Source organism: Salvelinus sp. IW2-2015, linkage group LG18, assembly GCF_002910315.2.
Source record: "Salvelinus sp. IW2-2015 linkage group LG18, ASM291031v2, whole genome shotgun sequence".
NCBI classification, from domain to species: Eukaryota; Metazoa; Chordata; class Actinopteri; order Salmoniformes; family Salmonidae; genus Salvelinus; species Salvelinus sp. IW2-2015.
In genome coordinates, this window is record NC_036858.1 from 33,200,719 (window position 1) to 33,214,106 (window position 13,388).

The 13,388-nt window shown below is 44.5% G+C and overlaps 1 protein-coding gene across 3 annotated transcripts in view; it reads right to left on the minus strand.

The window, feature by feature from the left end:
• The window catches only part of LOC111978143 (ubiquitin carboxyl-terminal hydrolase 54-like), a 110,539-nt gene that overhangs the window by 18,908 nt on the left and 78,243 nt on the right, over positions 1–13,388 (minus strand). For all 3 annotated transcript variants that reach the window (XM_070448438.1, XM_024008024.2, XM_024008023.2), the window contains exons 4-9: positions 9,176–9,310; positions 7,697–7,810; positions 7,415–7,497; positions 3,352–3,457; positions 1,377–1,523; positions 714–863 (exon numbers count right to left, since the gene is read on the minus strand). In XM_070448438.1, the coding sequence (XP_070304539.1) occupies positions 714–863; positions 1,377–1,523; positions 3,352–3,457; positions 7,415–7,497; positions 7,697–7,810; positions 9,176–9,310 (735 nt within the window). The remainder of the gene's footprint in view (positions 1–713; positions 864–1,376; positions 1,524–3,351; positions 3,458–7,414; positions 7,498–7,696; positions 7,811–9,175; positions 9,311–13,388) is intronic.

A 13,388-nucleotide genomic window follows, 5' to 3' on the forward strand; every position in this document is an offset into this window, starting at 1 on the left:
GTCACATGTGTCTCTCCATGAATTTTTGTACATACATGTTGATTGTTGTTTTTGATGTAAATTTTGTCTGGCGTAAATATCCCCAGTAGGATAATAAAGTAAAGTAAACTATTCCTATGACAACTATCCCTCCTTCGGCTGTGATGACAACGCAGCCTGTGTCATCGATTAAAAATGGAGCAAAAACAACCCCAGCTCGCCAGTGAGTCAACGAGCGGGTGAGTAATGTAAACTAATGGCGCTGGGGTGAAATTAGCGACAAACAGAGAGAGAGAGAGAGGGCTTGGAATAGAGCCGACAGGCCAAGCTTCTGTCTAGCAATGAAAGAAAACATCAGCTATTTCATTGTAAAAAGATGAATATCCTCTCCCTCTTGAAACAGCAACGGGAGTGAGAGACGGACACAAAGACAATAAGCTGTAAAGTGGAGGACTCTCATCGGAGAGGATTCCAAAAACACTTGAATGGCTCATGTTCTCCTCACAGTAACATCACCCAAGTGAGGAGCAATGTATAGCCAAACATAGCCTGTACGATTTTCAACTACAAAACACCGTAGGAAGAATAAAACACAGCAACTACACAGTAAAAACAAATGGTTAATGTTCATGGTTAAGATTAGGGGTAAAGGAATCCCATCCTACATTAGTGAATAAGGGCAACTTCTCCAACCATTCACCCGGATGGATTTATTTATTTCGTTTTTTTTTTACCTCTTTGACATGTGCGTCGTCAAAGTACATCCACTTGCGTATCTTGGTCTGGAAGAAGAAGGTGGAGTAGTGCTTGCCGTAGTAACACACCATGCCCACCAGGTAGAGCTCTGCCTGCTTGGCCTTATCGTCTGTTACTCTGTAGAAGAGCTGAGGGGGACAGGGGAGAGAACTCATGTTCAGCCCCATAGGGAAACGAAAAATACACTGTCCTGCAATACTGTATATCTAAATCATACCCCCCCCCTCCCCCTCCCCACATGGTCAGATCAAGTGGTCAGGAAGAAATCTGGACCTTACAGTAAGTAATCCATCATTCATTTAACCTGTCACATATTTCCACGAATCGAGGCCCAGGGTACCCAAACAGGCATCGGGAATCATAACAAAAGTCGCAGAGGTACCACTTCAGAAACGCTCCAGTGGTTCTCAAAGGGTAAACAGCAGGTAAACACCTTGAAAAATTCATTAGCGAGGGAGATGGCGCCTGACTGTGTGTGTTGTGTCAGAGTATAGAGACATCAGCCTGCTTTCTATCCACTCTGGTGTCGGTGGCTAGAAACACAACAGCGCACACAACCCAGTATGGCATAACTTAGTGGCATCTTCTGCAGAAAACTGTAAGAGTGAGTGTGTGTCTCCGTGTGTGTGTGTGCGCCTTACATCCCCCAGGCGCAGGCAAGTGCCCAGGCTGTGGATGACGTCCTCTGCCAGGTCTGAGTGGTCAGAGTCCCACACCAGACCTATGGTGATGATCTCTGGCGAGTTCATAAGTACCCGACGAATACGCAGCTTCTCCCCACAGTTACTCTGAGGTAGGGAGAGAGAGAGAGAGAGAGAGAGAGAGAGAGAGGGAGGGAGAGAGAGCGAGCGAGCGGGAAGAAGAGAGCGTGTGAAGAGGAGGGGGGGGGAAAGGTAGGGGGCAAGAGATGGAGTGGGAGAGACAGAAGGGGGAAGTGAAAGAGGGGGGGAAAAAGGAGACGTAAATTGAGCGTAATAAATCACAAATATAAACCCAAAATCCCCAAACATAAAAAAAACTCAAACAAAGTCTACCATGACTCATTACGTTCTGAGTTGACAGTGATCTTCATCCATTTAGCTATTTCAGTGTTGACTACGGTTCAATTCAGGGCACCCCTCATAGTGAGCCGTGTCTGAAAAGGTCAGCTGGCTGTAGGCCAATGACAACCCCCAATTCAAGTGTCACTTCTATGCCCGTCACAGAGAGACAGCCTTCCTTTAGACATAAACTCTACCCACACACTGGGCCCAGCAGCATGTGGGGTTCCTTCATAGAAGGTTACCACAGGACTCCTTTCACAGAGCTGATTTGGGCCAGAGCGGTACAGTGTGTGCGTTTTTTGTTTGTTTGTTTGTTTGTATGTGTGTGTTTGCGAGGGAGAAGGACGCATGTCACCACATGCACCTGCCATCTTGACCTCCTTTGCCGGAGAGTGGCAAAATTCCCTCCTCTTTTGTGCGTTTCCCAGAAGTGAGGCTGGAAACAAGCGGGCGGCAGGCCCCCTGAAGGGCAACGATTGTGCACGCGCCAAATTTGACATAAACAGAGGGGACTTTCTCACAGCACAGGCGAGCACTGGGGTTTCTCACACACAGACCGGCGGGAGAAGCATCAAAGTCAGCCTCTACTTAGCGAATACAAACACATTTCTGAAAAATGCCTGTAATTGTACAATACCGGGGCAGCTCGTTGTGATTATGTAGACTCTGGAGTTAACCTTCAGAATGACTAGAGGCTTTAACGTTCGATAAGATAAAGCTGGGAGGGAGTATCCGAATTACAAGAGTCATGTTTGACTGGGAGATTTCACATATGGTTTAAATGTTAAAACGCTAATACTTTGAGCTGCTCATGTTGATCCACCCTGGTCCTTTCAGTTCAGTTTCTAGCCCAGAGCTATTACAGTCGAAGCACTGAGGACTCCGTGGTGAGTTTGGCTGACCTCAGAATGGTGTTTACTGCCCATGTGACGCCATGAAGTCCCTCTGAACCAGTCCGCCCACACTCAACACAAGCCTCGGAGTTAGATTGTGTGTGTGTGTGTGTGTGTGTGTGTGTGTGTGTGTGTGTGTGTGCGCGCATACGCAAGCGTGAGAGTCATAATATATATCTTGACTAAAGAATCCCACAAGACATGAATATTTTACTTTTTTTCACCATCATAAGTAAGAACATTTCTGGTGGGAGTGTAATATCTATTGTGGCTGTAATATAGTGTAATATAGTGGCTATCACAGTTGTCATATGGTCCATGGTGTGGAACAAGCTTTCCCCTAACAGTATGACAGCGGAGTCCCTGTTCATCTTCCAAAAAACTTCAGAAACTCTACCTCTTCAAAGAGTATCTTAAATAAACCCCACGACACCCCCACGCAAAAATACTTTTTACCCGCACTTGTCTTGTCCTACTAGTACTGACTTTGTTGATAACTACTTTATTGTAGGGAAAATGTACTTACTACGACTGTGATACCTGGTTGTCCCACCCAAGCTATCTTAAGATGACTGCACTAATTGTAAGTCTCTCTGGATAAGAACACCGGCTAAATGACAAAAAATTTAAATGTACATTTATGGTAAGGTGTGGTAAAGTGTGCTTGTATACTAACTCACCGGACAGTTGCGTAGGTCTTCCATAGTGCTGGCGTTGCGGAGCAGCTCTCCAAACATGTCTGGTGTGGGCTTGTCTCTACACTCCAGCATCCTCACCGCCTGGTTACTGTAACACGGGGGATACACAGAACACACACAACTCAGACATCTACAGTGTGAGACAACACACAACTCAGACATCGACAGTGTGAGACAACACACAACTCAGACATCTACAGTGTGAGACAACACCCAACTCCAGACATCTACAGTGTGAGACAACACACAACTCAGACATCATCCTAGTCCTTGCAACACCAGGGTTGTTGGTATGATCTGCGGGCCACATATATTGTAGGGGAGAGTGGGGTAAGTTGAGCCAAAGGGTTAGTTGAGCCACCTTGTTTCTAGGAAACCATACACAAAATGAATCATGTGACCATATTGTAGGAGAGGTCATCATTTCATGTGAAGGAAAAAACACATGGAAAAAAGTGTCAAGAATGTTAGGTCCACAAAAAAAAAGAAATAATCAGATTAATGCATTGTGTTATATCTAAACAAAAGTAGAGTTTTAATATTGTTTTATACATCAGTTGGGGTCTCTATAAGCTACAATATGCGGTCCTAAACATAGCATGGAAAGTGCATCCTTGTGCTGTGTGAGCGAATATAGTCTAAATGTTTGCCTTGGGTTAAGTTGAGCCAACGGCCGCAATGCCACGTACAAATGATGATTATATTTTTGCAATGCGTCTGGAACTCAAGATAGTGCATTTTTATTGTTACAGAGCAGACATCATCATGTATACAAACGTAAAACAAGCAGGGGTCTACCCCCCTTGAGGTTCTTGAGAGAGCAGCCAAGGAAGTGAGAGAAGGGAAGAAGTCCATTCAAGTCCATTCAGCAGCAGGGATGAAAAAATCGGACTGAATGACACTGAAGAGGTACAGTGCATTCTGGAAGTATTCAGACCCCTTGACTTTTTCCACATGTTGTTACGTTACAGCCTTATTCTAAAATTGATTTAAAAAAAAAAATCTCATCAATCTACACACAATACCCCATAATGACAAAGCAAAAACAGTTTTATAGAAATTCTTGCAAATGTAAAAAACTAAAAGAAAACGGAAATATCACATCTACATAAGTATTCAGACCCTTTACTCAGTAATTTGTTGAAGCACCATTGGCAGCGATTACAGCCTCGAGTCTTCTTGGGTATGACGCTACAAGCTTGGCACACCTGTATTTGGAGAGTTTCTCCCATTCTTCTTTGCAGATCCTCTCAAGCTCTGTCAGGTTGGATGGGGAGCGTCGCTGCACAGCTATTTTCAGGTCTCTCCAGAGATGTTCGGTCAGGTTCAAGTCCGGGCTCTGGTTGGGCCACTCAATGACATTCAGAGACTTGTCCTAAAGTCACTCCTGCTTAGGGTCATTGTCCTGTTGGAAGGTGAACCTTCACCCCAGTCTGAGGTCCTGAGGTCTCTGGAGCAGGTTTTCATCAAGGATGTCTCTATAGTTTGCTTCATTTATCTTTCCCTCGACCCTGACTAGTCTCCCAATCCCTGCCGCTGAAAAACATTCCCACAGCATGATGCTACCACCACCATGCTTCACCGTAGGGATGGTACCAGGTCTCCTCCAGACGTGACACTTGGCATTCAGGCCAAAGAGTTCAATCAGGAGGCGAAAGAAACGCACACCTGTTTAGGCGAAGTGCTGGCTAGTGGAGTAGACGGGATGGAAGCCACTCCTCAGTAAAAGGAACATGACATCCTGCTTGGAGTTTTCCAAAAGGCACTCTCACTTCCTACTGAGGCATTTTTATTGTTACAGAGCAGACATCATCATGTATACAAATGTAAAACAAGCAGGGGTCTACCCCCCTTGAGGTTCTTGAGAGAGCAGCCAAGGAAGTGAGAGAAGGGAAGAAGTCCATTCAAGCAGCAGCAAGGGATGAAAAAATGGACTGAATGACACTGAAGAGGTACAGTGCATTCTGGAAGTATTCAGACCCCTTGACTTTTTCCACATGTTGTTACGTTACAGCCTTATTCTAAAAAAATATATATTTTTTTTAAAATCTCATCAATCTACACACAATACCCCATAATGACAAAGTGAAAAAAGTTTTTCATACATTTTGCTAATAAAATATATACAGTGGGGAGAACAAGTATTTGATACACTGCCGATTTTGCAGGTTTTCCTACTTACAAAGCATGTAGTCCCTGATGAAGACAGCTTGTCTGTCGAAACGTTGGATATCAGGTTATTAAATTATTGCCTCTGAGCTGCTAGAGTGTGCGGCTCTCCTTTAATTTTTCAAGAGTTCAATCAGACCAGAGAATCTTGTTTCTCAGAGAGTCCTTTAGGTGCCTTTTGGAAAATGTATTTAATCAATTTCAGAATAAGTCTGTAACGTAACAAAATGTGGAAAAAGTGAGGGGTTCTGAATACTTTCCGAATGCACTGTACATTGACAACAACAAAAATTACGAACAAAAACCTGTGTGAAAGAGAGGCTATGATATTAAAGCAGAGGCACACAATGTCTTATCTTATGACATGGAGTCTAAGCTTGCTAAACATATCCAGAATTTTGCGGCCCAGTTTCATGGGCTCAGTAGCCTCAAATGCATGAATTGGCACATCGAAACAACATCCCTGTCCCATACAACTGGTTGAGAAATGGAAGGGTAAGTGACATTGAACAGAGAGATCGACATGTATATCTGAATGTAGGCATACATTTAAGATATACAATATACCACACCTCCCAGTCCATGAATTAAACTATGACCTACCAGCACCACCAACCCCTGTCACAGGACACTATCACCCACTTACCCCAAGGTGGCTCAAATGTAGATATCTTTTGTTAGACAAAACACTATATTTCCCTTGACGTAGTGATGCTGAATGTAAAAAATGGCTCACTCCCCCCTACAGACTGTGTTAAATGTAAGTCTCTTTCAGATAAAAACATCCTTCGAAAATAGAGAGCACTACAGCTACAGCCTTAACACTGGTGCTACTGATCATGTGACTGCAGGGCCTTAGACCAGTCCTTTGTCTACAAGGTGACTCTTTGTTCCGTTCCCATCCTCTCCAGGTCTCTCTGGAGCTCTGTCCACCTACAGAGGTGCACGCCTCAAAGACACTCCAGGGTTATACCTTAACTCTGTGCTCTGGTGCAGGAGAGAGGCCTGTTATTGGCATATAAACCGTTGTCAGGATACAACATACTCCTCTGAGGGTTAGGGGGGGAGTGGGTGCGTGTGTCTGTGTGTGTGTGTCTCTAACAGAGAGAGAGGGGCTGGAGTTGGGGATGTTGGGCTCATATCAGGGCCAAACAGCGTTGAGGAATTAGAGAGAGCCCACACAGTACACCTAACAGACTAATCACATGGAATATTATTGTAGACATTTCATCACTTTTGCATAAGAAGTTGGCTCATAACATAACAAGCACTCTGGGCTGACTGGCTGGCTGCTGCAGCAGAAGAGACCGAGATGGTGCTGGGCTCTCCTGAGGGCTTCGCTGCAGACATCGCCACAGCTGGAGACGCAGGCAGGCAGCCCATGGCTCACTACAGCTAGTCCGCAGCCTAACGGAGGGAATGCAGGTGATTCATCCCTCCTTCCTCCTCCCACAGCCCAGAGAGGTTTGGTGGACAGCTCATAATGCCACAATGAAGAAAGCTATTACCCGTTCCTAGGCGACCTGATATCTAACCTAGCGGGTTACTTCTCTTTAGAGGAGGAGAGAGAAAGCACGTTCGGTCACCATGGTGTCTCTAGGCCTGAGAGAGCGTAGATTTTGTTTTTGCTCTGCTCCGTGGAAAAGAGACCGGAAAAGCTTTTCATTCTATCATCTGTTTGTGGTGAATGGGTCAAAATTCAATTGGAGAGCAGTGCCCATCAATTTTCACTTTAGTATAAAATGTGCGCCTATGTATGGTATTAGTCAACTAGTCAGAACTGGTCAGAACTAGTCTGAACCAGTCAGAACATTAGTCAGATCTAGGCAGAACCAGTCAGCTCAATGCTGTGTTCCCAAGTCAAAGGATTACTCACCAGAGGGATGTGGTGGAGATGTAGTGCACCATTTGAATGAATGGCAGTGGGTCAGAGGAGGCCCCACAGCTGCTGCACACACACTGCAAACATACAAAGAGTTACACGACTAAGATAAGCACAGCTGGCTTGACTTCAGTTAATGACATATAAATGGATGGGGGGGGGGGGGTCAATTCTGAGATGAAAAGAAAACGGATTGACTGATCATCTAAATAAGTTACTGAGGCTTGTGTTTGTACTGAGGCTTGTGTTTGTACTGAGGCTTGTGTTTGTGCTGACCTGTTCGAAAAGCGTCATGGCAAACTTCTGGTGTGGGATGCAGTGCTTGGCTGTGCAGATGTCTTCTTTGGTCTCGTCTGAGATGTGGAAATGAATCCGCATTAGGATGTTCTCCTGTGGGGGCAACAGTTAGAGACAGTCATGTTAGCTTTATTCCTGTTTGTGTTTGTGTGTGTAAGCAAGTGTGTATGCGCTTTCCCACATGTGTTTTTAACTGAATCACATTACTACGTCGTGACAAAACCAACACACAAAGAAAGAATCCTCTTGAGAAAATATTGAGAAAACTTATATTGCTTAAAGGAATAATCCACTTAAAAACTATCTTTTGATATATTTTTTAAATTAGTCCACTGTTGATTCAGTCTCAAAATGTTTTGCACGTCAGCAATCATGTCTTCAAGACATAGGACTTTCAAAATGCAAATTGTAACTTGCCACATCATCATGATGATGCATCTACAATTAGCAAGCTACAATGAGATTTTTGAAAGTCCCACATCTTGAAAACGTGATCACTGACACGGAAAACATTTTGGGACTGCATCAACAGTGGACTAATAAACAAAAATATCGTTTTTGAGTGGATTACTGTTTTAAATTCAGTCAAGCGGCGAGGTGCCGCACTACAAAACACACAGAGGCTCTGGTTGGCCATCCTGAGCTCATTTACTGGGTGATTTATCACTCTAACTGCAGGCGGGAGCCCTCTGAGCGGTGGGAGTTCTGTAGCACTGCAGAGAGAGGGTCACCACGGGGAGGTTCCAATGTACACTTAGCATCTGCCTCAGCCCACCATCCCGCCGCCTCCGGAATGCAGCCGCAGCCAAATACCCAGAATAATACTAATAAAAAAACAACCCAAGTTGCAGTTTCCCTATGTTCTCGCTTGTCAGCAGAACATAAAGAGAAGTGGAGAGAGAGAGGTAGAGAGGAGAGAATAGGCCCAGAGAGGGTACAGGGTATGGAACAATCCTCTGGCTGGCTGCCTAGCTGCGTTGCTTATAAAAATGAGCCAGTCAGGGGGGAGAAATGGCTAAGTTTGTTTCTTTGCGGTAGTGTGGTAGAGGCTGGGTGGACTGCTTACTGTCAGTGGGATCAGGGTAAAGGCCTTGTAGAGAGCTCTGCATTGCAACTTCCCAGAGACAAAAAACACTTCCCACACTTTTCCTTTGTTCTCCCAGAGTAAATAGTGTCCCCAGCCATTGTTTTCTAAATGTTATGGCACTGCAAAAGTCTGATTTTTAACATGGAACATTTTGTTATGAGATCACTTTTAGCTGATCTCCTAGCTCTGTTCTGTTTGCTAAGCATGTAGGTGTGTTAGAAGAGAGAAAGCAGGAGTGGAAGAATGAAGGGTAATGGACGTGGGGAAGTGAGGGATGAGGCAAGTCATGGAGGAATAAGTGAGTTGAGAGAGTAATAGTGAGGGGGGTAAAGTAGGAAGAAGTGGAGGAGCGAGGGAGGGTTGTCTCTTACGAAGCACTCTGCAGCGTCGTCCATGATGCCCAGCTGGAAGCGCTGTTCGTCCTGGAAGGTCTTGGCCAGGGCGCTGCGGAGCGCATCAGACGGCAGCACCTTCTCACTGCTGAACTGGAACTGAGCAAAGATACTCTAGAAACAACAAGAGACACAGTAACACAGCAGGGTCAATAACAGTGTAACACTCTCTGGAATAACAGGAATGGACTCGACAGAAATGATTAACGGATTGCGCAAAGAAATGATACATTCACAGGGTTCACATATTTGGACCGCATCTGGAAGGTGGTCAATATCCTTCATATCAAGTTAACACTAATTTCACCTCTTCACTGTTGACGTCGAGACTGGTGTTTGCAGGTACTATTTAATGAAGCTGCCAGTTGAGGACTTGTGAGGCGTCTGTTTCTCAAACTAGACACTCTAATGTACTTGTCATTTTGCTCAGTTGTGCACCGGGGCCTCTTACTCCTCTTTCTATTCTGGTTAGAGCCAGTTTGCACTGTTCTGTGAAGGGAGTAGTACACAGCGTGGTAAGAGATCTTCAGTTTCTTGGCAATTTCTGACATGGAATAGCCTTCATTTCTCAGAACAAGAACAGACCGACGAGTTTCAGAAGAAAGGTCTTTGTTTCTGGACATTTTGAGCCTGTAATCGAACCCACAAAGGCTGATGCTCAACTAGTTTAAAGAATGCCAGTTTTATTGCTTCTTTAATCAGACAACAGTTTTCAGCTGTACTAACATAATTGCAAAAGGGGTTTTTAATGATCAATTAGCCTTTTAAAATGATACATTTTGATTAACTAACACAACGTGCCATTGGAACACAGGAGTGATGGTTGCTGATAATGGGGCTATGTAGATATTCCATTGAAAATCTATTCCATTAAAAATCCATTGAAAATCTGCCGTTTCCAGCTACAATAGTCATTTACAACATTAACAATGTCTACACTGTATTTCTGATCAATTTGATGTTATTTTAATGGACAAAAATGTTGCTTTTCTTTCAAAAACAAGGACATTTCTAAGTGACCCCAAACTTTTCAATGGTAGTGTATACAGTTGAAGTCAGAAGTTTACATACACCTTAGCCAAATACATTTAAGTTTTTCACAATTCCTGACATTTAATCCAGAAAAAAATCCCTGTATTGGGTCAGTTAATATCACCACTTTATTTTAAGAATGTGAAATGTCAGAATAATAGTAGAGAGAATGATTTATTTCAGATTTTATTTCTTTCATCACATTCCCAGTGGGTCAGACGTTTACATACACTCAATTAGTATTTGGTAGCATTGCCTTTAAATTGTTTAACTTGGGTCAAACGTTTTGGGTAGCCTTCCACAAGCGTCCCACAATATGTTTGGTGAATATTGGCCCATTCCTCCTGACAGAGCTGGTGTAACTGAGTCAGGTTTGTAGGCCTCCTTGCTCACACACGCTTTTTCAGTTCTGCCCACACATTTTCTATTGGATTGAGGTCAGGGCTTTGTGATGGCCACTCCAGTACCTTGACTTTGTTGTCCTTAAGCCGTTTTGCCACAACTTTGGAAGTATGCTTGGGGTCATTGTCCATTTGGAAGACCCATTTGCGACCAAGCTTTAACTTCCCGACTGATGTTTTGAGACGTTGCTTCAATATTTTCCAGCCTCATGATGCCATCTATTTTGTGAAGTGCACCAGTCCCTCCTGCAGCAAAGCACCCCCACAACATGATGTTGCCACCCCCGTGCTTCACGGTTGGGATGGTGTTCTTCGGCTTGCAAGCCTCCCCCTTTTCCCTCCAAACATAACAATGGTCATTATGGCCAAACAGTTCTATTTTTGTTTCATCAGACCAGAGGACATTTCTCCAAAAAGTACGATCTTTGTCCCCACGTGCAGTTGCAAACCGTAGACTGGCTTTTTTATGGCGGTTTTGGAGCAGTGGCTTCTTCCTTTCTGAGCGGCCTTTCAGGTTATGTTGATATAGGACTCGTTTTACTGTGGATATAGATACTTTTGTACCTGTTTCCTCCAGCATCTTCACAAGGTCATTTGCTGTTGTTCTGGGATTGATTTGCACTTTTCGCACCAAACTACGTCCATCTCTAGGAGACAGAACGCGTCTCCTTCCTGAGCGGTATGACGGCTGCGTGGTCCCATGGGGTTTAGGTGTCCTAACCGGCTTGCCAAAACTATAGTTTGTTAACAAGACATTTGTGGAGTGGTTGAAAAACGAGTTTTAATGACTCCAACCTAAGTGTATGCAAACTTCTGACTTCAACTGTATATACACACACACACACACACACACATTTTATGTATTGTAACGACTGTCTAATTCCTCCTCTTCGGATGAGGAGAAGGAGTAAGGGTCGGACCAAAACGCAGCGTTGTTTGATGACATAATGAATATTTATTAAAGCAAAGACGAACATACGAAGAACACTTGAATAGAAACAAAACAACGTAGACAGACCTGAACTTGAGAACTTACATAGACACGTAGAACGCACGAACAGGAAAGACTAGCCAAACGAACGAACAAACAAACAAACGAACGAACGAACGAACGAACGAACGAAACAGTCCCGTGTGGTGCAACAGACACAGGAACAATCACCCACAAACAAACAGTGAGAACAGCCTACCTTAATATGGTTCTCAATCAGAGGAAACGTCAAACACCTGCCTCTAATTGAGAACCATATCAGGCAACCCATTTAACCCAACATAGAAACACATAACATAGAATGCCCACCCCAACTCACGCCCTGACCAACTAAACACATACAAAAACAAGGAAAACAGGTCAGGAACGTGACAGGTATAATGTCTATATTTATGTTGCATTTGAAAAAGAGACCTAGGTCTCAATATGTCTTCCCTGTTTTTTAAATCATGTATTTCCATTTTCTCAGACAAAAAGACCCTGAACAAGGTGAGTGTTTATTGGGCAAGCGGACACAAACCCACATAAAGGCACACAAACATGCGCACCCACAAACACAAACGTGCGCATGCGCACACACACGCGCACGCACGCACACACACACACACACACACACACCTGCCGCTGCACCTCAACTTATCTTGCGTAAGGAAGAGAGAGAGAGAGAGAGAGGGAGAAGAGGTGGGTGAGCTGAGCTGAGGGAGAGATAGAGAGAGAACAGGAGAGGCAGAAAAGGAGGTGGGGAGAGGATAAATGATCATAGCCTTATAATTCTGCTCAAATTAAATACCTGGCCGAAATGCCCTGTAATCGACCCTTCAAATGAGCCCTGGTGAATTCTGATAAGGCTGAGACATCAAGGGAGAGAGGGAGAGAAAGAGAGGAGGGAGAAAGACCAAAGGCAGGAAGGGAGGGAGAGATGAAGATGGAGGCAAGGGGAAAGAGAAGGGAGAGAATGAAAGAGCAGAGAGAGGGAGAGAGATGGAGTGCAAGAGTGAAAGAGAGAGAGCAAGTGCAGAGGGAGAAACAGAAGTATACTTAGGCCTACATTTCTGACCATGACTCTGAGGTAGTGTGAAATCAAATAACCTGTCACAGTCAAAAGGACCAGACCTAGTCAGTTGGTAGCTAAAAGGATGGCCTCGTTAAACCCACGGGGCTCTTTCGCTCTCCAAGTCCTGCCAGCTGGCCAGATCCAGCTGCTCTTAGCCGTGCCTGCCACGCAGACCGTGTGAAACAGAGGAATCAGACATGCCTTCAAATATCACCATCGAACCCCTCCGATGGGCCATGCAGCCCTAAGCATCGCAGATCATCAAACAACTCAGTTTCACGAGAGCCCATTTAAATCTACATTTGGGGGTGAAAATCGCACACGGCTGAGTGTGTGGAGTGCCATCCTACAGCCACTCAAAAGGCATTTCCGCACCCTCGACTGTCTCCTCTGGTACGTATGAGCGTGTGAAACTTGCCTCTTCATTAAGATGGAATCAATGACTCAAACCATGAAAAACAAACCTGCTGGCCCACAGGAAAAGTCTTGTGGTGTAATGAAAGTAAGCTTAGTGGCAAAGCTAGTCTGGTTCTGCCAGCCAGGCAAAGAGACAGACAATCAGAAATGGATTTGGAATGAATAACAGAGTCAGTTACAGAGTAAGACTAAAGTTAGAGAGACCACAGACAGACAGACAGACAGACAGACAGACAGACAGACAGACAGACAGACAGACAGACAGACAGACAGACAGACAGACAGACAGACAGACAG